This window comes from Cottoperca gobio, chromosome 8 (genome assembly GCF_900634415.1).
Source record: "Cottoperca gobio chromosome 8, fCotGob3.1, whole genome shotgun sequence".
NCBI classification, from domain to species: domain Eukaryota; kingdom Metazoa; phylum Chordata; class Actinopteri; order Perciformes; family Bovichtidae; genus Cottoperca; species Cottoperca gobio.
The window spans coordinates 40,147-65,000 of NC_041362.1; the positions used below are offsets into that span (position 1 = coordinate 40,147).

Below are 24,854 nucleotides of genomic sequence, written 5' to 3' on the forward strand. Positions count from 1 at the left end.
ACAACGTAAAAGGAGTCACGGGCAAACAACCATTTCTGTCCTTCAGGTATAAAGACGTGCCGGTCCATGAAGGTCTGCATCAGGTCTCACAACATGAAGGGTGACGAGGAGTTTGACACGTGCTGGATATGAACGTTACAGCACACAGAAGCTGCACACCAACAGTCACACCACTGCTCTCAGGTAGTCCCAGGCAAACCGTGAGGATTCATTTAAATCAAACTTTATTTCATATTTCGTAAAGAACTCCAATAAAGACAAAATAATGAAATGAGTCGAGAGTAATCAAACCAGAGACGATGATTGAGGAGGAAAGAAGAACACAGATAAATAACAGAGGACTGACAGTGAGGGCGAGGCCTATTTACACAGAGACCCCCCACAACAGTTACACACCGGGGGGGTTACAGAGCTAATGGACCAGAGTCCAGCGGTACAGCAGTAGGCTTCTATCGATAAATCCTGACGAGCTCAGCTTTAAATCCAGTTGTTTTCAGCGTTATTTTTAAATACAACAAAAGGCAGAACATGTACACGACAGTCTTTGCGTGACAAAGAAATACTGCGAGGACTCTATGAGGGTTAAAATGATGCAGTAATGCTACAAAAACTGCTCAGTAGTCACTTTGTCTAAGTAGAGGGAATGGCTTAAAAGCATTACTGACATCTTAAAATGAAGCACACGTAAACTCAGAAACAGAAGGGACATTTCCACCGCGTGTACATGGCAGGGGAGAGTGTGTGTGTGTGTGTGATGCATTTCAGTGCTGCGTATGAACGTGTGACATCATAACCTTCATGTGGTGGCTGCATGCATGGCAGATAAACTCAAAACACAAAAAGTGGGTGATGAGATTCACATGTCAAAAAAAAGGTGTGAGAGAAATGAAACTTATCCAATGTGTGAAAATAAAAAAATCAGTGTCTTGCTCTGTGGCAGAGACTGAGGGAGCAGGGGGCGCGGTTTCTTTTCGGCTCTCCTCTTCAAACAACTTTCTTCCACCTTCCATTTTGTGTCGCGGTTCATCTTTCAGACATTCCCCTCCACACTTCCGTCTACTCGTTCTTCTTCTCCTTCTGTTTGAGCAGTTTGTTGATCTCCCTCTTGGCCATGGAGAAGTACTTTGTGATGACGCCGTGCTGGTTCATGCCGGGCAGCAGCAGCAGGAAGCTCACTGCAGAACAACAACATGAAGGTGTCAGCGGCTTAGGAGAGCCACAAGTTAAGCTTTTAAATCAAGTGGCCATTTAAATAAAAACATGCACGTAAAGCAGAAGCGCTCAGGATCACACTCGATAAAAGGAGAAGTGTAGATGTTTGTTTTGATAGACGGTAAACACAACACAACTAATTGTGTTGTGTTTACCAAAGAGGATTTAATCCAGAAAAGCAACGTTCTCAGGACGTAAAGCTACAAATATACATTTAAATAGAATTATAGTCCATTTACTATCAGCATTATTAGACTTAAGACATTTATTTAATACCAATTAAGACCTCATTTTTAGAATAATTAAATGCCTTTTAAGACTTTAAAATAAATAAAAAGATCCACAGGATCCCCAAGAATGTTTACCACAAGCTTCTGATTATACGTCTTCCACACTGGAGTTTGTATTTATAGTAGCTCCAGTGTGGGACGACATCGCTGCCTTCAGAAGAAACGTTCTGACACAGGAAGCTCGGTACATGAAACATGAATCTCTCGTCACTGATGAGAAGGATGTTTTCTACATTTCAACACCACCGAGGAACAACAAGAGTGGACAAAGTCAGCATGACGGCTCTTCAATGAGCGGCCTGAATATTAGTAGTGACCATCAGCATGTTATTGCTCGCAGTGCGATGAAGTCTTCCTCATGGAAGCAGCTTGTGAACCAAGTGAGCCTCAAGATCTGATCTGAGATTAAAATAAAGAATTCTTTGTAGTTTCCGAGTCGCGCGCCTCGGACGTTATTTGTACTCAAAAGGTTTTTCCCAGGAATTGTTGAAATGTCTCGGTTTATGTAACTGATGATTGGCTGCCACGCAGGTAGAGCTGCTGATTCACCGTCACCTTCCCTGAGGCACCGCTGTGCAGCTGTAACACGAGTGTTTGTGCCGACGGACGATTTCAGGTTTCACACAACTTCTCCCATTTCAAGACTGAAGGGGTAAATAACCTGCGTCTTTCATAGGACCAGCGCTGACTTAATACTACGGTTACTGTAACCGTCGTCTCATGGCTGCAGGTTTGATCTGTACTGAGTAATGCACTTCTGAGTAACAGGAAGCTCGGTAATGATGGGCAGAGCTCAACTATGACTTCCTGTTTCTGATCTGTAACGCACCACAGCAGCCACATTTAGTGATCGCAGCTAAAGAGGCTCAAGGTGCAATTTCTGTCTTCTGGTGAAATTCATATTAATGCATTTCAATGTAATATAATCTGTGGCCTTGAAACATAATCCAGTATAAAACAATACAATGTTTTATTGACCCTTTTGTGAATGAAACATGATCCGTTTCTTTTTCCAATGTTCACTCGATCTGTTAGAGCCGAGGTCAGGCCTCGCATGTACAATGTTGAACTGTATAAATACTGCATGTTGCAATATGCTCACCAATCAGGTAGGTGAGGAGCAGGTTGTGCACCTGCTGTCCGATCCAGGCGACTCCCAGCAAGATGCTGATCACTGAGGCAAAGTACTGTGGAGAGCAGGAGGTCACATTACACACAGCTTCATTTAATGAGTCATTCCTCAGATGTGCTGCAAAATAAAGTCATTTTTATGGGCAGAACATACGACATCATTTAAGAAACCAACAAGGCGGTCTTTGAATTCAAGAATGTGATGCAACAGTGTGTCCAACGATGTTAAACTGCTGTGAAAAACCAGGTTATTATCGCGGCCTGTAACCCAGTTTGAGGTCTGCTAAGTGGAGCAGCAACAGGATATTCTTATCTGGAGCACAGAGTAACAAACCCATAAGGCTCCAGCTCTCCGGCTGATGTCTGCAGCAGGTAAAGGACAACTTTCAGCGTGTGAGAGAGTCAGATTCAACTTTTAGATTGTAATTTACCATTTTAGGTTTCTCCTCCTTGAGGGTGCCGAGACGCTTCCACCAGCCCACGATGCGATGCTGGGTCTTCACCAGGTTACCGCAGATCTCGTGGAAACGCTGCTGCTGCTCGCTGGTCCTGTGAACGAGGAGGACAAGGATGCGATTTAAAAAACACAAAACTAAGCGTTTTGTCCCGTTAAAGCGGACAAACACCAACAACGTCACATCAAGACAGCTTTCCTCACTTGTTAATAGCTCTTTGATAGAGAAAGTTACATCGTGGGGATGTTTGAAAACTCCTTCATCCATGAGGACTGTAGAGCCAGTGTTGTTGCCTCAACTTTATTATAACATGATTCAAATAAAGAACGCCGTGGTTTAAATCAGATGGTTCACCACGAGTCCCTTAGAGACCTGAACATGAATCAAATGTGAATATTTGTTGACTTTCTTAGTCTAATATATTAAACTGCCTATTTTGTTGTTTTGTGCTGTTGCTTGGTAGAAACAGGCTACACGGCAGTGGGCTCGAGGCAGAACACATCCTGTGCTTGTAGGTTAGTGATGTAAGATTACAGGGATTCAAACACTGGCAAGGACGAGAGAAGGGCTTGACTGGAGGAGGGCAGCTGGGAAAGTGGCCTTCATTTTCTGCTTAGCCATCGTCCCCTATTTCCGTCCTTGTTGTCAGGGAGCCAAACATGGACCGTGACCAGACTTTGATAGCCCCGTTTAAGTGACAGACACACTCCTGCTATCTGGCTGACTATGCTGCCTTGTGAAGCTGCAGGCTCAGCAGCAGCCTGAGCTACACAGCATGTTCTCAAAGAATCTTGATCAGACTCTACAGATCAATGGCTACTCTTTCCTGGCCAAATCTAGAAACAAAGCTGCCTTTTAAACCCAGGCACGAGTTAATACCCATCCCCCGACTTAATTTCCTCCATAACTAAGCCATAAAGGCTGGTGCTTTTATCCTACTCAGAAACCACTGAATGCAAAGTGTAGCATGTAAAAGCCCCTGAAAAGGCTTCACTTAAACATGCATCTTAAAAGTGCACTCTGTCTGACCCAACACGTCTGCTGCCTCGGCCTGTGGAATGTGCAGCAGCGCAGAAGGGTCCAGGTCATGCTCTGCTGATGCAGGGTTATATATTGAGACCCTGAAGGAGTCCTGTGAGGACAGACGTCCACCACACATTGTGCCAACGACAGGCTGTTACTCTATCCTGTCCCGGGTGTCCACACACACACACACGTTTTAGGTGACAAGATTTAGATCATATTAGAACAGATCAGCCCAGGAAAATCTCCAGCCGACATCAGTTTAAGATCACTATTGTTGGCCCTGGCTAACAACAAGAACGCACACAAAACTCCTTATTTTAGCCCCAGCTTCTTTTACAGCATTTGCAGTCTGAGAACTACACAACTCCACAGGCTCCCTTTATGGTTTGTTAGTCTCGAGTTCCAGTCCATGTAGACAGGACTGGATGCAGCAGCTAGAATAAGTTATGTAGATGACGACGATGTGGCTCTCGCAGAAGCAAGATTTATTCAGCGGACGAGTTTGGTTGACACAATAGCTGCCTGCCATGATTTTACATTCCATAACTAACAAACCAATTTCACAAGACAACATAGGTGACATGAGGAACATATCTTTATCGTTAGGAAATAAACATGTTTTCATAGAAAACCCCTTTTAATTTCCCCCCCACCAATGTGACTGTCATCCTCTCACCACTTATTGGCACCGAAGACTCTGGGTGCGAGGGTGGGCACCAGGTAGTCTGCTAGGCAGAGCAGCATGACAGCGCAGGAGATTCCAGTCAGCACTGACGGGTCCAGGTAGTAAATCATCCTGAGGAAGACAAAGCAGCCCGTCATGTTAAGTCTCTTTTTAGAGACTACAGTGGAAGCAAGAGCATTTTGTGTCACCCATACAGGAAGAAGTCTAGTTCACATTCCCTTCTCCTCATCTTATAATAGTTTCAATATAGCCGCTTGTTGTGGTTAGGAGATTCATGCACATGTATACTGGAGTTGTAATGTTAAAAGTTATCTGCAAAGAGCATGCAAAAGGTCCTGTGCTATGGCTGACTACTTCTCACTCTAGTTCAGAGTGTGTGCATTTGGCATCATAAAAAAGGAATGCACTGTGTCAGCAAACGCACCAAGTGTTCTAGTCTGTATTCTTCAACTACAAAGTTATTAAATAATTATTCTGACAAACAAACGCTACGTTGTTATTGTTAAGATCATAGCACAAAATGATTTGAACATGTGGTGTAATCTCCATGTTGTCCTTCAAATACGTAGGCTAGCTTAACATAAACTTTGAACCCGTGTGTTTCAGGATTCATACACCTATGAATTAGATTCTGAACCAGAGCAGTTCTGTTAGTGTAGACACTTCCTGTTACAGATAAGAGTCACCGTTTAATGTGTGCAATGCTAACCATGTGCCCTGCTGTGTAGTAGCAGCACACAGTAAAATGGACTCACAGGAAGAGCACGGTAGTGGCAACCATCAGGGCTCCTGGGAACCAAGGCTTCTCCCAGCGCATGACGCGATCCCCCGCCAGGATCACTTCACCCCAGCCCTGCAGCTGCTCCTCCAGCTGGGCCGTTTCCTGAGCCTGAACACAAAATTATACACATTTCAAAACTAACAACCACATTACGAAGTCCGTTCTTGAAACTTTAGGACAACATTTCCTAAATACGAGCATGATTTCAGAGTGAACGGGGATATATCTGCAGGAGTCAGACAAGTTTCTCTTGGGCCATGCAACTTGAGCCTGAATGTAAAATTATTCCTCTGCAACATTCACTGTATTTAATTATAAACAACACTGTATTCACCTTAAACTACTTAAACATGTGGGAATTTAATGAGTTGAATAATTGATTATCTGATAGACAAGATCCAACAGGATAACATGTTAGAGTGAAAACACGTATTCCCAAGATGTTAGAAGACAAAGCAGCACATTCAACATTAAACAATCCTGAAATCCAAAAACACAATTTCGTAAAAAAATAATGAAATTAGAAAACAAAGACTGTCCGTCCTGACCAGCCTTGTTGCAAACATGTAGTTAGCTGCAATTCAAAGCATGATTTAAACTCAATTTAATTAGGCCATATTCTCCATCTCAATCTTGACAATAGATGTATTCTGCAATATTAAATTAAAGAACAACCATTTATGAAAGTCCCAAGTTCAGGGTGTGGGTGCCTTTGGCGATAAGCAAGGCAGTGATAACTGTATGTGCTACTGTTGACATGACTGTGCAGTATAACCTCCTGCAAAAAAAGGGAAGTGTCCAGCGCTCACCACATATTTCATCAAGAGACGTCGAGTGGAAATGTCATAATTCAATTTCAGGCATTTAAATGAACGTCAGAGCCCAATAGCAGCGTAACAAAGGGAAACTGGGTTTAAACTAGCTAATGGTTAGCTAACTAGCTAGCTGACGTTAGCTGCAGTCACCGTCACAACCCAGTGGCCGCACTTGGACGGACGGACGGACTGGATAAGACATTAACCCGCTAGATAGTTAGGTTGTTTGACTACTTGGCGTGGCAAAGTTCACGATAATTGAACAAATAAAGAGATATAACGGCCATCCTCGGCCGCGTGAGCGCCGCCAGCTTAGCGGTTAATGCTAACATTACTGTTACAAACACACCCTCAGCAGACAGAGCCCTTTTAAATCCAAGGACGTTGGCTAAAAAATAAATGTTAATACTCACGAGCATGTTTGCGCTTTTGTTGTCTCCTTCAGCCATCGTTACTGATTGAACCACCGTCCGTGAGATTGCTCTTGTGAATGTGTTAATGTTTTAAACAGGGAGACGACCCCGCAGAGCAGCACGCGCCTTCCTTCTGGCTCTGGCGTCACTAACGGTCGGACTCTGGCAGGATGTATTTATGTCCACATTTGCGTCAAACTCATCTGACGGCATTCTGGGAAATGTAGTTTTGTACTCGTTATGTGAAACAGAATTTGGTGTATTGGCCAAGTATGTGAACACATACAAGGAATTTTGACGTTATACCACATTTTTTCAACATCATTAATGTTTGTTTTACTCTTCACGATATCATTTGTTAGTATGACAATATGATTAACAAATCATTGTTTACTTTTTTATTTTATTAGGGAAAATCTTTATTCATAAACAGAAGTTTTGTTCACAACACCTCAAGACTCAATACTACTTTATACACCATGACAAAGACAGCGTCAAATAAATGTGAGGCTTTTAACTGTAAGGAAAAGGTTAAAATGTGTCGTGTCGGAGGTTCAGTGTGGAAAGAGGAACACTGAAGTCAAAGGTGGGAGAAATGGGAAGGGAATGGAGTATTATAGAAGGTTTCAAAGGCCTTTATTCAAATATTTGAATCAAACAGGTTTAAATACTTATCCTATGTTTTTGTTTGTTTTGTTTTAACAATCATAGTAAGCTGTAATAAAGTCATGATGTACATGAACATTTGCACATCCCTCTGACTATTTTGCACATTTCTGCTATGACCACTATTGCACAGCTCCTCCACTTTTAATTAAGATATAATGTACACATTTGTAATTACATTCTGTACATTCTTTTTTCTATATTTATATTTCTTGTACACAATTTTTATTTGATAAAAGTTTTCTTTTTAATAATATTTAAAGTGTTAAAATTATTGTTAAATTCTGTATTTGCTCTTATTTTTAACTTATTTATACTACTGTGTTTATGTATGCACCATTACACACTGATTCTGGTGTTATACACTCCGGTACATGAGGGGGCGACATGCACCTTCAACGTTGCTTTGTAGTCCGCTATTAAATTCAAAGAAGAAGAAGCAGAACACCTTATTGTACAACTTCGCCCCCGGCACCTGAACGCATCGCAGTTTAAACGTGCGTGTGACGTCATTGGTTTTCATCTCGTTCCTCCTTTGGTTGGAGATCAGACCAGCTAGCCGATAGCTAGCTAACTAGCTATATTTCCTCATTATTCCACGGTGCTAAAGACTCAGTTCGTATAAGGTCTGTTACTGTCTGATTCAGAAGGATATTATTCACCGTCAAATTCCTTTCTGACTCCGTTTTTCTCTCAACTCCCGGAGAAAACACTGGTACGTAACAAATACGTTAGCTTGCTAGCTTAGATTTGAATTGTTCGCTACGCATAAAGTGTGGTTGGGCCTTTAGAAATATGTAGCATTACAATTCACCGCGTTGTTTATTAAACTTACTATCAGAGCAGTGTGTTTCGGTAATATTAGTCTCACCCAGTGTGTCGTAATGTGGTGTTTGATGCTTTGTCTTCGCCTTAGTCATCATCTTCGCTGTCTTACGTTCAGACGTAGCAACAGGCCTACTCTGGCGCACGTGTTAATGCGCCACAAAATAAAAATGATCGTGAGTAAATTCGCAAGATATCATTATGAATGTGTATTTAGACTTCACTCGATCGCAGATCCATTTCATGTTTCTTGGGCCTTTTAGCAGCTGTGGTTTGTCGCGAGAGACCTTTGCCACATTTGCAAAATGTCGCCTGCATTATAGTTTGTGTTTCAGGGATTTCTGTGTTACTGTTTATGCCACCTTCATATAATAAAGGACGTTACATGCATCCATGTCAATAAATCACTGCTATTTAAATTATGTCAGACATCTTACAATACTAAATTCCTCCATATTCTTAAAAAAGCTTAAAATGGCAAAACTACAGAGTCGTATGCTGATATCTTTATAAAAAGAAGTCCTGTAGGTGTAAGAGTTGTAGTCTTGATCCTTTCATTTGTCTTTCGGAGATATGACGACATAATGGTGTGTTGGAGTGAGGTCTTTATGGCTACAAAGAGGAGGGGGAAGATTGTAACTTACAGGAAACAAACACTGATTTTTACAATATTTAATTATCTTTTATTCTTAGGGTTTGTTTATAATAATATATTGATGGCGCCTAAATCCTTCTGCCTTATATTTTTATACATCTACTGTTTTATAAACGGATTACACCTCTGTGTACATATATTTATTACTTATTATACACATTACTACAATCCCCCTTACATTTAATTAATTTGTTATACTTTAATAACACATTTAAACGACTTTATTCTATATTTATTTTTGCACTATTTTATTCATACATATTCAATGAGCGCTGTTGGAGGGACCCTGAGCTTTCGTGATTGTCTGCGGCTCTGTATTTGTTGTGCATATGATCATAAAGATCTTGTTTTGCAGAGCCATGTACAATGGGATTGGCCTGACAACTCCGCGGGGCAGCGGCACCAATGGCTATGTACAACGCAACCTGTCAAGCCTGCGGGTCAAGCGGCCGCGAGATGAGCGCGGTGGCGAGCGGGACGAGAAGGACCGGGAGAGGCTGGAGAGTCAGCTCAACAGGCAGCCCAATGCTGACATCCTGGAGCACCAACGGAAGAGGCAGCTGGAGGTCAAGTGTGCCGAGCTGCAGGACATGATGGAGGAGCAAGGGTAAGACACAATGCTGCGTTCAGGCCTCTGGAGTTGTAATCACACTTTAAATACGAGAATCATTGCTGCTGGACAGAATGAGTTTATTAGCTGTTTCCATTATTTATTTTAAATCGATTTTAAGAAGTGTTTGGTTTGTCAAATATCACAAATTCCCACGACAAGAACCAACCAGGACTGGATATATATTATGTCAGGGATTAATCAGTTCTCTAATGTGTGTATATACAATAATTATAATGTATAATAATTCTCTAATCAGCGTGTTAATGCATCAGCTCATTGTTTCAGCACTACTCAGAAATGGTGCTTAACTTTTCTTTGCAGCTGTGTCAAAGGTTTCGTTTCATTCAGGTTGATTATCATACGGAAATGTTTCAGTCTCCTTCATAACAAGAACACAGGAGAGAGTCGTCTGCAACAGTGGGAGAACAATTAGAATAGTGGCACGACTGTCGCCTTTAATCTGTGCAGTGTTTTATAATGTAGTGCATTTATAATGCGCTCCGTCTGGGTGGTCAGGTATTCAGCTGAAGAAATCGAGGAGAAGGTGAACACTTTCCGTATGATGCTTCAGGAGAAGCAGGAGCCGGCTCCGGCCACCACCGACAGACCAACGTATGTACCCCACACACACACACACACACACACACACACACACACACACACACACACACACGTCTCCTGGGTGTGGCTCCAATTTAAAAAAAATAAGACAAACTGTTTAAAAGCTATTGTGACTGGTGATAGATGCGTTCATTGTCTTTAGTGCAAAACAATACTATAGGGTTAGATTTAAATATTGACATATCACTGTTTCGTTCATTGATCCTCACAATGTACTATCCCAGCTTGAAGATAAACTTAAAATGATTTTAAATTCAGAACACAATAACAGGAACACAAAGCTGATGGGTTTGTTTTCTCTCAGGGCGACAGAGACTCATGCTCTGGCTGCAGCCAACCAGCAGAAGAATGACCGTCTTCGTGCTGCGTTTGGCATCTCCAGCGACTATGTGGACGGATCATCTTTCCACGCCGACCGCAAGGAGCGAGAGAAGGAGAAGAGAGATCAGGAACGCCTGGAGAGGGAGAAGCTGCAGCAGCAGAAATATACGTGAGTGGGACAAAACACACCCACGCTGCGGGTGTGCATTTCAAATGAATAACTTTTACATCCAGCAAAGTAACAGCCGGACAATGTCACTAAAAATACTTGTCATTATTTTCCAGCCTTGGTTAAAAGGACGAAGTAAATACAGTTACTTACTACCGTGTAATGATGCCGTCACTCGTCACACAGCATCGTTTCTGTGCCTGACTCAACATCTGTTGTCTTTGTGCTCTCAGGTTGGTGGAAGATTCAGACAATTCAGATTCTCTTCCCAAGAAGCGCAGCCGGAAGAAGAAGAAGAAGAACAAGCCCAGAGACAGGTGGGCGATGAACTTAAGGGAGCAGAAGAGTTCCTGATGATGGAGAGAAGTTCTGATGTTTTCTTATTGTTCCTTCTGTCCGCAGCTCGGAGAGTCCCTCCTCATCTCCTCGACGAGAGAAGAAGAAGTCCAAAAAGAAGAAAAAGAAACGGTATTTCATCTCTGGATTCTTATCTCACGCTTCATTTAATTATTTCACGTGGACCGTGATTACTGACGGGAAGTTTTGTGTTTCAGTGATGCGTCCGAGGAGGAGGAGGAGGAGGAAGAAGAAGAAGACAGGTAGGTGTCGATCATATCTGTCCTCATAAACAAGCAGCAGAGTGTTGTGGCACAGTTCATTCTGTAAAGCTTCTCCTAAATGTTGTATTTATTGGGGACCACCAAGCCGGCTTTTGTTAAACATTTAGAACAAGTCGGGGAGATTTTCTTTGTGTTGACGGGCACTGAACATTTGGGATTATGTGTAAATGTCTGTCCTCTCACTCAAAGTTCCTCAGATGAGAAGCAGAAGGAGTCGAAGAAGAAGAAGAACAGTGGAAGTTTGAGTCCAAAAGCAAAGGGCGTGCGACACAGGAGCGTCTCCTCCAGCTCTGCTCGCAGGTACGAGATGATGATATGAACAAATATATTGTTTATTGAGAATCTGTCCCACAATCTAAAGTGTCTGCAGCATCTTTAAGTATTTATAACTGGATAACAAGCTGAGAAAGTAAAGGGGTTTTGTTATTACTGGCAAAGAAATTAATAATTGATCCATTTTAAAAGACTTAAGAAGTTAATAACATTAACAACAAACGGCAGAACTTAAAGAACATTCAGACCAACTTCTGACATTTAATCCACATTTCCACTGCATGGTGCGGCTCATCTCGACTCGCTCTTGTTTGGTTTTCCATCTGGGATAGTAGCTGGTACTTTTGAGCTGAGCCGACACTAAAAGGAGAAGTTAAAACACTGCAGGCCGCTGATTGGTCAGAGAGAATCGTCACTAGTGCATCACGGAACATCCTGCACAAACCCGGTGTTTTTAAACGGCTAACTACCGTCAATAGCAATCGCGATTGTCGTAGATCTCTCCTTACGCTTGATGAAGTGCAGACGTTCCTCTGTTTGGTTTCTGATGACAGGATGTAAGGTCGCCCGTGTACAGGGCAGATTTAAGAGGCGCTGCTACAGCAGACAGATCATCTCCCCACGTACACTGAGGCGGTACTATCTGCAGTGGAAAAGTAGTTGTGCGGGTCGAGTAGAGCCGTACCGTACGGTGGAAATGCAGCTTTAGTGGTGGTCAGACCAAAGTAGGATTCGATGGCTTTCAAATCAAATGTATTTGTATAGCCCAATATCACAAATTACACATTTGTCTCAATGTGCTTTACAGACTGTGCAGGATACGACACCCTCTGTCCTTAGACCCTCTGTCCTTAGACCCCCTGTCCTTAGACCCTCTGTCTTTAGACCCCCTGTCCTTAGACCCTCTGTCTTTAGACCCCCTGTCCTTAGACCCTCTGTCCTTACACCCTCTGTCCTTAGCACCCTCTGTCCTTAGACCCCCTGTCCTTAGACCCTCTGTCTTTAGACCCCCTGTCCTTAGACCCTCTGTCTTTAGACCCCTGTCCTTAGACCCTCTGTCCTTACGACCCTCTGTCCTTAGCACCCTCTGTCCTTAGACCCTCTGTCCTTAGACCCCTCTGTCCTTACACCCTCTGTCCTCAGACCCTCTGTCCTCAGACCCTCTGTCCTTAGACCCCTCTGTCCTTAGACCCTCTGTCCTTAGACCCTCTGTCCTTAGACCCTCTGTCCTTTAGACCCTCTGTCCTTAGACCCTCTGTCCTTAGACCCTCTGTCCTTAGACCCTCTGTCCTTAGACCCTCTGTCTTTAGACCCTCTGTCCTTAGACCCTCTGTCCTTAGACCCTCTGTCTTTAGACCCCCTGTCCTTAGACCCTCTGTCCTTACACCCTCTGTCCTTACACCCTCTGTCCTTACACCCTCTGTCCTTAGACCCTCTGTCTTTAGACCCTCTGTCTTTAGACCCCCTGTCCTTAGACCCTCTGTCTGTCGTGTGTACAGGATAAACAACATAGTACAAATACAACATTTGACATTCACATAAATGCATACAGATAGAGAGGGAGAAGAAGAGAGGGAGGGGAGGAGAGAGGAAGAGAAGGAAGAGAGCAGGGAGGTGTTCCCCCGGCAGTCTAAGCCTATAGCAGCATAACTAGGGGCTGCTCCAAGTCAAGCCTGAGCCAGCCCTAACTATAAGCTTTATCAAAAAGGAAAGTCTTTAGCCTGCTCTTAAATGTGGAGAGTGTGTCTGCCTCCCGAACACAAACTGGAAGCTGGTTCCACTGGAGAGGAGCTTGATAGCTGAAGGCTCTGGCCTAAACATGCTCTACATCCATCTTCCAGACGTCTCAGTGTTTGTATTTATCTTGTTCTCTGATATCAACAGTGAGTCTCCAGCTCCACTGAGATCACGTCAACCGGAGCAAACTGCAAGAACAGCTAATGAAGTGAGAAAGGGGAGATCACCTGACCGGAGGAGACGGGGCTACGAGGATCACGGCCAACATCTGCAGGGAGGCGACAGGGTAAGGCGGATCTGTTGCATTGGACACTTTGTTTCTTTTGGTCGTCGTATCCAAGGGCCGCACAATTTACAGAATATTAATCGCGTTCACAATTTTGGCTTCCCACAATCAAATGAACACGATCATCTGCAACATTGACATTTAAAATAATAGAAAACGCAGCTGCTTATCAAATCCAGTGCGTCCTAAACTAACAGTCAGACACCAGCTGGCTTCACTTCTGGGGAGCCGTCACGTCGCTGCACACGCACCCTGCAGCAGCGGCCTGTGATTTCCTAAATGTTGCAACTGCAGTCCAGAGTACTATACTTTTATATTCTAGCTCTCTGTTGTATTAGAGCCTGCAACACACAATTCTTTTTAATCTAGCTTCTTAATTTTGCTCTCAACTTTAAATTGTAGCCCACAAAATTTAGGGTGAATATTTCTGTATTCTAGAAAAAGAAATAATGCAATGTCAGTTTTATTCCAATATGGTGCAGCCCTAAGTCGTACATTAGCAGGAGTGTAGCGCAATATGGAAGTGAAAGTTGTGCTCGATTTATTTAAATGTGAAAGCACAATGAAAATATCTTGTCACTTAAATCAATAAATAATGGTGACTATCATTTTGTATCGTATGCCAAACTGATATACAGCAACAAATGTTTCCTCTGTCATCTAGAAGAGGCCCAATCCTGAGAAAGAAAAAGTGTGGCCGAGTGAGATGGAGAAGACTTCCTCCAAGAGGAGACATGACTCTTCATCCCCTTCTCCACCACACACAGAAAAAAGCAGGGAGAAAGGGAGGCATTCCAGGAGCAGAGAAATGGAGAAAAGGAGGCGTTCCAGGAGCGTAGAAAAGGTGAGGGAGAGAGGAAAGAGCCCCAAAATCAGAGAGATGGACAAAGGGAGGCGTTCAAGGAGCAGAGAGATGGACAAAGGGAGCCTTCCAAAAAGCAGAGATGTGGAGAAAGGGAGGCGTTCAAGGAGCAGAGAAAAGAGGGACAAAGGAAAGGAGAGCGGTCCTCAGAGGGCCAGACATGACTCGTCTTCATCACGTTCTCCTTCTCCTCCTCCTCCACCCAAACAGGAGACTAGGAGGGACAGAAGCAGAGATGCTGAGCGGGAAAAAGACCGGAATAAACGAGACAAAATGACAAGACACGACTCCTCATCCCCCTCACCTCCCCCCGAGAAGGAGAGGACCAGGAGGCAGAGGAGCGGAGAGAGGGAGCGCAGGACTGAGAGAGACCTGCACTCAAGGGCACCAAATGAAAGGGACAACAGGAGAGACCCTGGTAAGAGACAGGAGAGAGAGGCGTCTCCTTTCCAACAGAAGAATGACAGGAGACGGGACGGAGGACACCGAGATTCCCCGTCACCCGCCTCTCGCTCACCTGTCACCAACGGGCGTCAAAGAGACAGGGAGGATGAGAGGAGAAGAGAGAGGGAGAGGCATCTGAACAAGCAGAGGGAACAAGACAGAGAGCGAGCTCAAGAGGGCGGCAACAAGAGGGACGAGGCCGCCCGATCCACCGCAGAAAGCAGGAGAGACGGATCGAGAGCTGCGGAGAAAGGCAGGAGCGACAGACCGGAGCTGAACGAGAAGACGAGAAGCCCTCCGAGGAAGGAGAAGCGTGACGACAAGGAGAAACAGGCTGAGAAGAAAAGAGAGAGCAGCAGCAGCAGTAGCAGCGGTAGCAGCAGCAGCGGGAGCAGCAGCGATAGTGACAGTGATAGCTCTTCGTCCTCCTCTTCATCTTCGTCTTCGTCTTCGAGTTCGTCCTCTGAAGATGAGGGTAAAGCAAAGAAGGTTTTGTCAGCAGGGAAGGAAAAAAGCAGCCCCCCCAAAAGGGCCCCGTCTGCCACCGGAGCTGCAGTTGAAAGGTGTTTATCCAACGGTAGAAAGGAAAGCCCCGTCTCTGCGTCTGAGGGCGAAGCGCTTCCACGAGCCCAGAAGGAGAGAGACGGTGGAGGAGACAGACCCGAGAGGGAAAGGGCTCCTGCAGAGAGCCACCCGTCCCAGAAGAAGGGTCAGGAGCGCTACAGCCCCACACAGATGGACAGCCCCTCTCCACCTCCTTCCCCATCCAACAGAGCGGACACCGGCCGAGGCAGCAACAGGTATTCTCCCTCTGAGGCCGAAGCAGAGAAAACCAGGGTGGAGGTGAAAGTCGTGGAGAGGGAGAGAGGGAGGGAGAGGGACGCGGCCAGGAGGCCTGCGAGGTCCAGCCCCTTAGCCAGGAGGTCACGCTCTCCGCCCAAGAAAACCTCCGCCGTCTCCCCACCACGTCGCACTCCACCAAGGCAGTATCAGGAACCCCCGCCCCGATCCAGGAGACCTTCTCCTCCTCCGGCCTGGTCAGACCGGGATAGAGAGAGGCAGAGGGACAGGGAGAGGGACAGGGAGAGGGAGAGAGACAGAAACAGGGACAGAGAGAGGGACAGAGAGAGGGACAGGGAACGCGAGCGGGTTGCCAGGAGGAGCAGGACCAGAAGCCCAAGAAGGCGATCCAGGTCTAGAAGTCCGAGGAGGCGAAGCCCACCCCCCGGCAGGTGAGATGGAGACCTTCACGTTCTTTAACAGATTAATGTTTTGATGTCACACCTACGTCATTATTTACTTTATTTTTGAAGGGCATCTCTGCTTTTATAGGACAGTTTGTCAGGTAGAGAGAGCGAGAATGACAATCTCAATAACATCGTGTATCCTCTTCCAGGTCCCGTCGCTCTCCCTCTCCACCGCGGCGGAGGAGGAACAGTCGCTCCCTCTCCCGAGAAAGAGCGAGGGAAAGGGAACAAGAGAGGATCAGGCAGAGGGAGGTGGAACAAGAGAGAGAGAAGGCTAAGGAGCCCCCTAAAGATGTCCCCCAACCCCGCAGATCCTCCTCCTCCTCATCGTCCTCCGGCTCCTCTTCGTCTTCACCTTCCCCACAGCGAGAGACGAAAGACACAAAAGCACTAACTGAGCGAGAGGACGAGAAGAGGGAAGACCGAGAGCAGAAAAGTCGCTCATCTTCTTCACAAGGTCCCTCCAGAGACTCATCCCACGCCCAAACCTCAGGTAGAAGAGGCCCGCCGTCAGACTCCAGACGCTCTGATGTGCCGTCCAGAAGGTCTCCGGCCGGCAGCCAACCAGAACCCAAGCAGTCGTCCGGTCTGAGCAGCAAGCGGTCCCCGGTGGGGGCCCCTCAGCCGTCGGACCAAATGGTCAGAAGTGAGAGCGCTGTAAACGGGAAGGAGGTCAACAAGAAGGCCAACAAGAGCAGCAGCTCCAGCTCCTCTTCCTCGTCCTCATCCTCTTCTTCTTCCTCGTCTTCATCGTCCTCTTCAGACAGCTCGGACTCTGAAGCGGAGCAAGAGAAAGGGTAAGCAGGAGAAAGTTGAGCTGTGAGAAGTTATGATCCAAAATAACACACACCGGGCCCGACGCTGATCTGGCGTGAAACGTCGATACAGTATCGTATCATCATTATTACCAACTCACCTTGTTACTCTGCTTTTTGTTTATACAGGAAGCCAGTCAAAGCTCAAAGCTCTCCTTCCTCTTCGTCCTCATCGGAGAACGAAAAGGAAACTAAGAAGAAGAGGTAAGAACTGAAGCTTCGGGCGTGTTGATCAAATGTATTTATACAGCCCAATATCACAAGTTATACATTTGTCTCAGTGTTTACAGACTGTACAGGTTACGACACCCTCTGTCCTCAGACCCTCTGTCCTTAGACCCTCTGTCCTCAGACCCTCTGTCCTTAGACCCTCTGTCCTCAGACCCTCTGTCCTCAGACCCTCTGTCCTCAGACCCTCTGTCCTCAGACCCTCTGTCCTCAGACACTTTGTCCTTAGACCCTCTGTCCTTAGACCCTCTGTCCTTAGACCCTCTGTCCTCAGACCCTCTGTCCTCAGACCCTCTGTCCTTCAGACCCTCTGTCCTCAGACACTTTGTCCTTAGACCCTCTGTCCTTAGACTCTCTGTCCTTAGACCCTCTGTCCTTAGACCCTCTGTCCTTAGACCCTCTGTCCTTAGACCCTCTGTCCTTAGACCCTTGCATCGCACAAGGAAAAACTTCATAAACCGGATGATGAGTTAGTGACATACATTTACATAAATGCATACAGATAGAGAGGGAGAAGAAGAGAGGGAGGGGAGGAGAGAGGAAGAGAAGGAAGCGAGCAGGGAGGTGTCCCCCGGCAGTCTAAGCCTATAGCAGCATAACTAGGGGCTGATCCAGGGCAAGCCTGAGCCAGCCCTAACTATAAGCTTTATCAAGAGAGGAAAGTCTTTAGCCTACTCTTAAATGTGGAGAGTGTGTCTGCCTCCTGAACACAAACTGGAAGCTGGTTCCACTGGAGAGGAGCTTGATAGCTGAAGGCTCTGGCTCCCATTGTACTCTTAGAGACTCTAGGAACCACAAGTAACCCTGCAGTCTGGGAGCGTAATGCTCTAGTTGGTTTATAAGGTACTATGAGATCTTTAAGATATGCTGGAGCCTGACCTTTAATTGATTTGTAAGTCAGGAGAAGGATTTTGAATTCTATTCTGTATTTTACCGGGAGCCAGTGCAGAGCAGCTCATACAGGAGTATTGATGTTGATGCAAACATCTTACTTCTGGTTTGCTGCTGCTGGACATGGAAACAGTTTTCTGCTCCATCAATGATGTTCTTCGTTCATGTGTCTGAATAGTGTAAGATGCAGACACTTGAGATGTACAGTGTAATACGATGATGTAGTATAAATGTCAGAGTGATGCGAGTATTGCAAAGTACTTTGTTTGTCTATAAGAAACAAGATTTCACTCTGAAACATGTCCCGCTCGATTCTTCAATAACTACATTGAAAGTGTTTAAAAATAGTTTTGAGACTTTGATTGACAGTTGTATTTCCCCGCAGCCCCGCCATGCCTCCGAGGGTGCCAGCTGATTCCCTGAGAGATTCCCGCTCGCTCAGTTATTCTCCTCCAAGGTACATGAGAGCAGCGCCGCCCTCGCCGAGCCGCAGGTCTGTAGCACTGCAAGACATTTAAAGAGCGCAAACTCCCTTTGCAAATGGTGCTGTGAGATGTTAGTCGTGTCCAGTGGACCCGGAGACCAAGTGTAGTTTCTTTCTGTCATGTCATGGCTATGTCTACTTTGAAATGGTGACGAACCAAAGCTTCTTATAATAAATATAAATGCTACATCTGCAAATGTCTTGTACATAATATTGAATCATTATGTTTCACAGCTGCCGTGTTTAGTAGGAAGTCTGAGTGACCCTCTCTGTCACTGGCCGTCTGATCTTTCACTGGTTATGTAATGAGGCTAAATGTTTATCATTTAAATCAGTGCAAACGGAGCCCCGAGGCTATTGTGCAGGGTTACAATCCTTTTGTGAGTTCTTCCCCGAGTGTTTATAAATGCATGTTCCTCCCTGCAGGAGCGGCAGCCGACAGTCACCGAGCCGCTCGTCAACCGGCAGGCGAAGGAAATGAGCCGACGCCTCGAGGCGCTTTTCTTCTGTCTCTGTTCGCCTCCGGCTGGTTTGAACTGGACTATAACACGAACTGCAGCCAGCGGTCAGTACACCTCTGTGAATGTCGGGGGACCACACAGTTATCAACAACACGTTTGTTTTTTAAGCAGCGATGACCCGAGGCTGGCTTGTACATTCATTTTTAGGAGCTGAAATAAGAAACGTACACATTCACACGCGCAGACGCAGTTAAGTAAAATGTAACTCTAACGATGTTCCTCTGTACTTGTACTGTTTGTTGCGTTCTACCTGTAGATATGAGCTGTCTGTATTTTGGTTATTATCATGTAACTGATTCAAGTTTCCATTTAATGTGAGCAGAAACTGAAATGTGGTTAATTTCTTTGTTGAACATGATTAATAAAAGGCAATTGTACATTTTATTTGTGTGGATTTTGTCCATTTGGTTATTGTGGACGTCAAACTTAAGGGGATGTTTTATATTATTATTAAGTCTCATGAAAAGACTAAAACTAACTGAATGTATTTCGTGTATCAAAGCCTGATGAATCTCGCTCTGTGCCTCAGAGCTCCATTATTGTCCACAAACTATTAAAACCATGAACACACTAGTTTAATCAACCCCACACACACCTGCCGCCACAAATACTCACGAGAGCGCCACCTGTGGATTAATACGCCGCTGAAAATAGTCCCCAACACATGCACTTCCTGTTTGATAAAAGCTACAGCGACCAGCTGTTGCTGAGAACTTAAAACAAATAAAACTGATGTTTTTAAAGATTTACGTCTTCAGTAGTTTGAGACGAACTCTTGGTTTTGGTTTTCATTTTCAACTGACAAAGAGGAAGTTGCTGCTGAGACGTGTGTATTATAACACTTCATATCCTTAATGATTCTATAGAATTAGACTGAAGAGGCACATTTAAGTTATTCTGCTGCTTTAAATCCTGCTCGTTTATGTGAATTATTACCGTTTTCTTTCTACCAGCAGTTCACTCACCGTGACGTGTGATTACTATTCTTTCAACGTGGACATGTTTTACACTTGAGGGTGAAACTGCGGGAGGATTACTGGCTGCAGTCACAATATAGAAACTGATGGCGACATCTTTACTGCTCGAGTCCTTTCACACTAATCTCAGAAAATGCCACTTCAGCACTCTGTAGAGGGACGAAAGAGCTTACACATTTTAGTGGAAAAGGCTTACTTGGAAAATGGTCAGTAATTTAACATGGGACAGGTTTAACCAGCCCGTTAAGACTTCTCCAGGTGCGTGAGTTGGCACAAAGCGTTAATTAATTAAATTTAAAATAAGTTAACAATACAATAATACACCAACTGTGATATTTCAATTTAAGCAGATAAATATGTGAATATATCTAAAATGACGGATAAAGTTAGACTGAAGTAAACAAACAAATAGAAAGTAACTCAAGATATAAAATTGGGAGTACAGTAATAGCTTTGTTTTTCAAAATGATCATCTCAATATATAGTTCATCTCTTTCTTGATTTATGAAAATTAGGTTTTACATTTATTAATGTAAAACGTTTCTAAATGATAATATTGATTAGAAAAATAATCTTTGCCTGTTGTGTTAAAATAATATTCCCCAAGATGCATCTAGAAGTATGTTGCAATAGTTTCAGTGTGGACTCACAAGGCACAGAAATCCCACAGAAGATAAATCTACAAATATCATACCACAGTCTACGGGTATGTATACATTTCCAAAACAAAAAAAGGACCTTGCGCACGGTGCTGGTTTTTCCCACATGACGTGAACGCAGCATCAGATGACGAGAGGGTCATCAGCTGCAGACAGTCAGGTGTGGTCGGCGGGGAGACATTCCGGGGATCCAGCGGAACCACCGGGACAAAAACAACGTCCACCGCGTGTCTGTCAACACGACCCAGGGACAGAGCACACATAAATGAGAAAAGTAAGTTTATTTTTTATAAAAGTGCAAAGTTTCTCCGCGGAGTAAGAAGTTTCCTGACGTCTTGGCGTCGGGAGCAAGTTAGCGGCGAGGCCCGGAGAGCGTCGCTCCAGACTGCGTCAACAAATCAGGAAGTTTTCAAGTGTCTTGGCTTTTTAGCAGCGGTACACATCTTATGTAACACGAAGGGCCATTTTTATGACTTGTTATGGTGTCGTTGCTACTCCGGCTGAAGTAGTGTCTGTTTAACTTTAATAACATTTCACTTATTTCGCTTTTACTTACCGTAACGATATGTTGTAGTAGCCAAAACGTAGGTGACAATTGTAATAGTTCAACGTTCAAAAAAAGCGTTGAAGCGTTTTTTAATGTATGCCGACTTAAAGAACGCCTTTTAAATATTTACGTACACATTCATTCAAACAACTCAAAGGCTTAATTTATCATATTTAAATTGATTTTCCGGGGAAATGTTAGATTTACGTGGGAAGTTTGGCGTGACGTCTTAAACCGAGAACGTGGAAGGTGAATTGTTGGTCAATGTCACATACAAACTTCGCTATAAAGGCACAGCTGCAACCAGATTAATAAAGTTTAGTGTTAGTGCAGCTGTTTACATCAGTTAGTGTTAGTGCAGCTGTTTACATCAGTTCAGTGTTAGTGCAGCTGTTTACATCAGTTCAGTGTGGACCTCCCGGTAAAGCTGCCTCCTGCCTGACCTGCAGCCACTGAATGATGGTGGTGGTCGGAAGTCTACGCCGGACTACGTTCAAAATATTTGGTAAAAAAGCTGCATGTGTATCGGCAAGTGCTCGCAACTGTATTAAACGAATTAAGGTTTTAATCTCAAACGGTAGGAAATGTAATTAAATTCGTCATCTCTAGATACTATAAAAAAAGAAACTATGAACTTTAAGTACATACTTTGCTGTAAAACAAATGGGGACTAAAGCCGAATTGAATGATGACTAATGTAAGACTCGACAAGGTTTGTAAGTTTATGATACAAGGTGTTTATCATCGAACAAATGTTCATTCAATTGCACGTTTTTTAATCGTAGATTAGTGTTCCCGTCTTTGCTTGCAAAAGATTAGCTCGATTAGCAAAGTCCAATGAATGAATTCCTAAGGCAGCAGAAGCCTTTCCTGTTTTCATGGAGAACTCCTGTCACTTCCCTGTTCACTGCCAGTCATGGGAAGGCAATGGCAGCTCCACTGTGGGACTGTTGTTGCTACCTAGCTGCGCTAACCCTGCTAACTTATAGGATGGGGGTGGATAAAGCAGGATGAGGAAGTTATATTTAGTGACTCAGCTGTTTGAGGAGCAGGGAGGTAAGGAGGGGCTCACACTGCATACAACACTCACACAATAACTGATCATCAGTTATTCAGATCATTTACTTCAGTAAAAGTACTATACCACACTGAGAAAATACTCCAACAAGTAACAGTCCTGCATTAGAAACCCTAAAAGTATGTAGTTTAATGTGTGTGTTACATGTTCCTGTTACATTAATGTGTGTGTTACATGTTCCTGTTACATTAATGTGTGTTACATGTTCCTGTTACATTAATGTGTGTGTTACATGTTCCTGTTGCATTAATGTGTGTGTTACATGTTCCTGTTACATTAATGTGTGTTACATGTTCCTGTTACATTAATGTGTGTGTTACATGTTCCTGTTACATTAATGTGTGTGTTACATGTTCCTGTTGCATTAATGTGTGTGTTACATGTTCCTGTTACATTAATGTGTGTGTTACATGTTCCTGTTACATTAATGTGTGTGTTACATGTTCCTGTTACATTAATGTGTGTGTTACATGTTCCTGCTACATTAATGTGTGTTACATGTTCCTGTTACATTAATGTGTGTGTTACATGTTCCTGTTGCATTAATGTGTGTGTTACATGTTCCTGTTACATTAATGTGTGTGTTACATGTTCCTGTTACATTAATGTGTGTGTTACATGTTCCTGTTACATTAATGTGTGTGTTACATGTTCCTGTTACATTAATGTGTGTGTTACATGTTCCTGCTACATTAATGTGTGTGTTACATGTTCCTGTTACATTAATGTGTGTGTTACATGTTCCTGTTACATTAATGTGTGTGTTACATGTTCCTGTTACATTAATGTGTGTGTTACATGTTCCTGTTACAATTAATGTGTGTGTTACATGTTTCCTGTTACATTAATGTGTGTGTTACATGTTCCTGTTACATTAATGTGTGTGTTACATGTTCCTGTTACATTAATGTGTGTGTTACATGTTCCTGTTACATTAACGTGTGTGTTACATGTTCCTGTTACATTAATGTGTGTGTTACATGTTCCTGCTGCATTAATGTGTGTGTTACATGTTCCTGTTACATTAATGTGTGTGTTACATGTTCCTGTTACATTAATGTGTGTGTTACATGTTCCTGCTGACATTAATGTGTGTGTTACATGTTCCTGTTACATTAATGTGTGTGTTACATGTTCCTGTTACATTAATGTGTGTGTTACATGTTCCTGTTACATTAATGTGTGTGTTACATGTTACATGTTCCTGTTACATTAATGTGTGTGTTACATGTTCCTGTTACATTAACGTGTGTGTTACATGTTCCTGTTACATTAACGTGTGTGTTACATGTTGCTGTTACATTAATGTGTGTGTTACATGTTCCTGCTGCATTAATGTGTGTTACATGTTCCTGTTACATTAATGTGTGTGTTACATGTTCCTGTTACATTAATGTGTGTGTTACATGTTCCTGCTGCATTAATGTGTGTGTTACATGTTCCTGTTACATTAATGTGTGTGTTACATGTTCCTGTTACATTAATGTGTGTGTTACATGTTCCTGTTACATTAATGTGTGTGTTACATGTTCCTGTTACATTAATGTGTGTGTTACATGTTCCTGTTGCATTAATGTGTGTGTTACATGTTCCTGTTGCATTAATGTGTGTGTTACATGTTCCTCTTACATTAATGTGTGTGTTACATGTTCCTGTTACATTAATGTGTGTGTTACATGTTGCTGTTACATTAATGTGTGTGTTACATGTTGCCTGTTACATTAATGTGTGTGTTACATGTTCCTGTTACATTAATGTGTGTGTTACATGTTCCTGCTGCATTAATGTGTGTGTTACATGTTCCTGTTACATTAATGTGTGTGTTACATGTTCCTGTTACATTAATGTGTGTGTTACATGTTCCTGTTACATTAATGTGTGTGTTACATGTTCCTGTTACATTAATGTGTGTGTTACATGTTCCTGTACATTAATGTGTGTGTTACATGTTCCTGTTACATTAATGTGTGTGTTACATGTTCCTGTTACATTAATGTGTGTGTTACATGTTCCTGTTACATTAATGTGTGTGTTACATGTTCCTGTTGCATTAATGTGTGTGTTACATGTTCCTGTTGCATTAATGTGTGTGTTACATGTTCCTGTTACATTAATGTGTGTGTTACATGTTCCTGTTACATTAATGTGTGTGTTACATGTTCCTGTTACATTAATGTGTGTGTTACATGTTCCTGTTACATTAATGTGTGTGTTACATGTTCCTGTTACATTAATGTGTGTGTTACATGTTCCTGTTACATTAATGTGTGTGTTACATGTTCCTGTTGCATTAATGTGTGTGTTACATGTTCCTGCTGCATTAATGTGTGTGTTACATGTTCCTGTTACATTAATGTGTGTGTTACATGTTCCTGCTGCATTAATGTGTGTGTTACATGTTCCTGTTACATTAATGTGTGTGTTACATGTTCCTGTTACATTAATGTGTGTGTTACATGTTCCTGTTACATTAATGTGTGTGTTACATGTTCCTGTTACATTAATGT

The 24,854-nt window shown here is 43.5% G+C and overlaps 3 protein-coding genes across 6 annotated transcripts in view; 2 read left to right on the top strand and 1 right to left on the bottom strand.

The window, feature by feature from the left end:
* Positions 1 to 207: 207 nt before the first annotated feature.
* Positions 208 to 6,965, bottom strand: arl6ip1 (ARL6 interacting reticulophagy regulator 1). The gene is made up of 6 exons (XM_029438455.1): positions 6,809 to 6,965; positions 5,555 to 5,688; positions 4,791 to 4,910; positions 3,065 to 3,182; positions 2,605 to 2,689; positions 208 to 1,175 (listed from the first exon to the last, which is right to left on the bottom strand). The coding sequence occupies exons 1-6, from the start codon at positions 6,842 to 6,844 to the stop codon at positions 1,057 to 1,059; spliced, it is 612 nt and encodes a 203-aa protein (XP_029294315.1). The 5' UTR covers positions 6,845 to 6,965; the 3' UTR covers positions 208 to 1,056.
* Positions 6,966 to 7,946: 981 nt separating this feature from the next.
* Positions 7,947 to 19,470, top strand: srrm2 (serine/arginine repetitive matrix 2). Of its 2 annotated transcripts, none has more exons than XM_029437204.1 (14): positions 7,947 to 8,189; positions 9,310 to 9,561; positions 10,084 to 10,179; positions 10,493 to 10,678; positions 10,912 to 10,995; positions 11,081 to 11,146; positions 11,233 to 11,277; positions 11,488 to 11,598; positions 13,456 to 13,594; positions 14,259 to 16,132; positions 16,297 to 16,944; positions 17,092 to 17,166; positions 18,467 to 18,574; positions 18,992 to 19,470. In XM_029437204.1, exons 2-14 carry the CDS (start codon positions 9,314 to 9,316, stop codon positions 19,044 to 19,046), a joined length of 3,735 nt encoding a protein of 1,244 aa, XP_029293064.1. In that variant the 5' UTR covers positions 7,947 to 8,189; positions 9,310 to 9,313; the 3' UTR covers positions 19,047 to 19,470. The 2 variants fall into 2 exon arrangements, with proteins under 2 accessions (XP_029293064.1, XP_029293065.1); XM_029437205.1 differs by having other exon boundaries at positions 18,467 to 18,538.
* A 1,358-nt stretch (positions 19,471 to 20,828) lies between these two features.
* LOC115011926 (ras-related protein Rab-35) overlaps positions 20,829 to 24,854 on the top strand; it is an 11,121-nt gene continuing 7,095 nt past the window's right edge. For all 3 annotated transcript variants that reach the window (XR_003832619.1, XR_003832618.1, XM_029437211.1), the window contains exon 1: positions 20,829 to 20,996. The gene's annotated coding sequence lies outside the window, so the exon portion shown is untranslated. The remainder of the gene's footprint in view (positions 20,997 to 24,854) is intronic.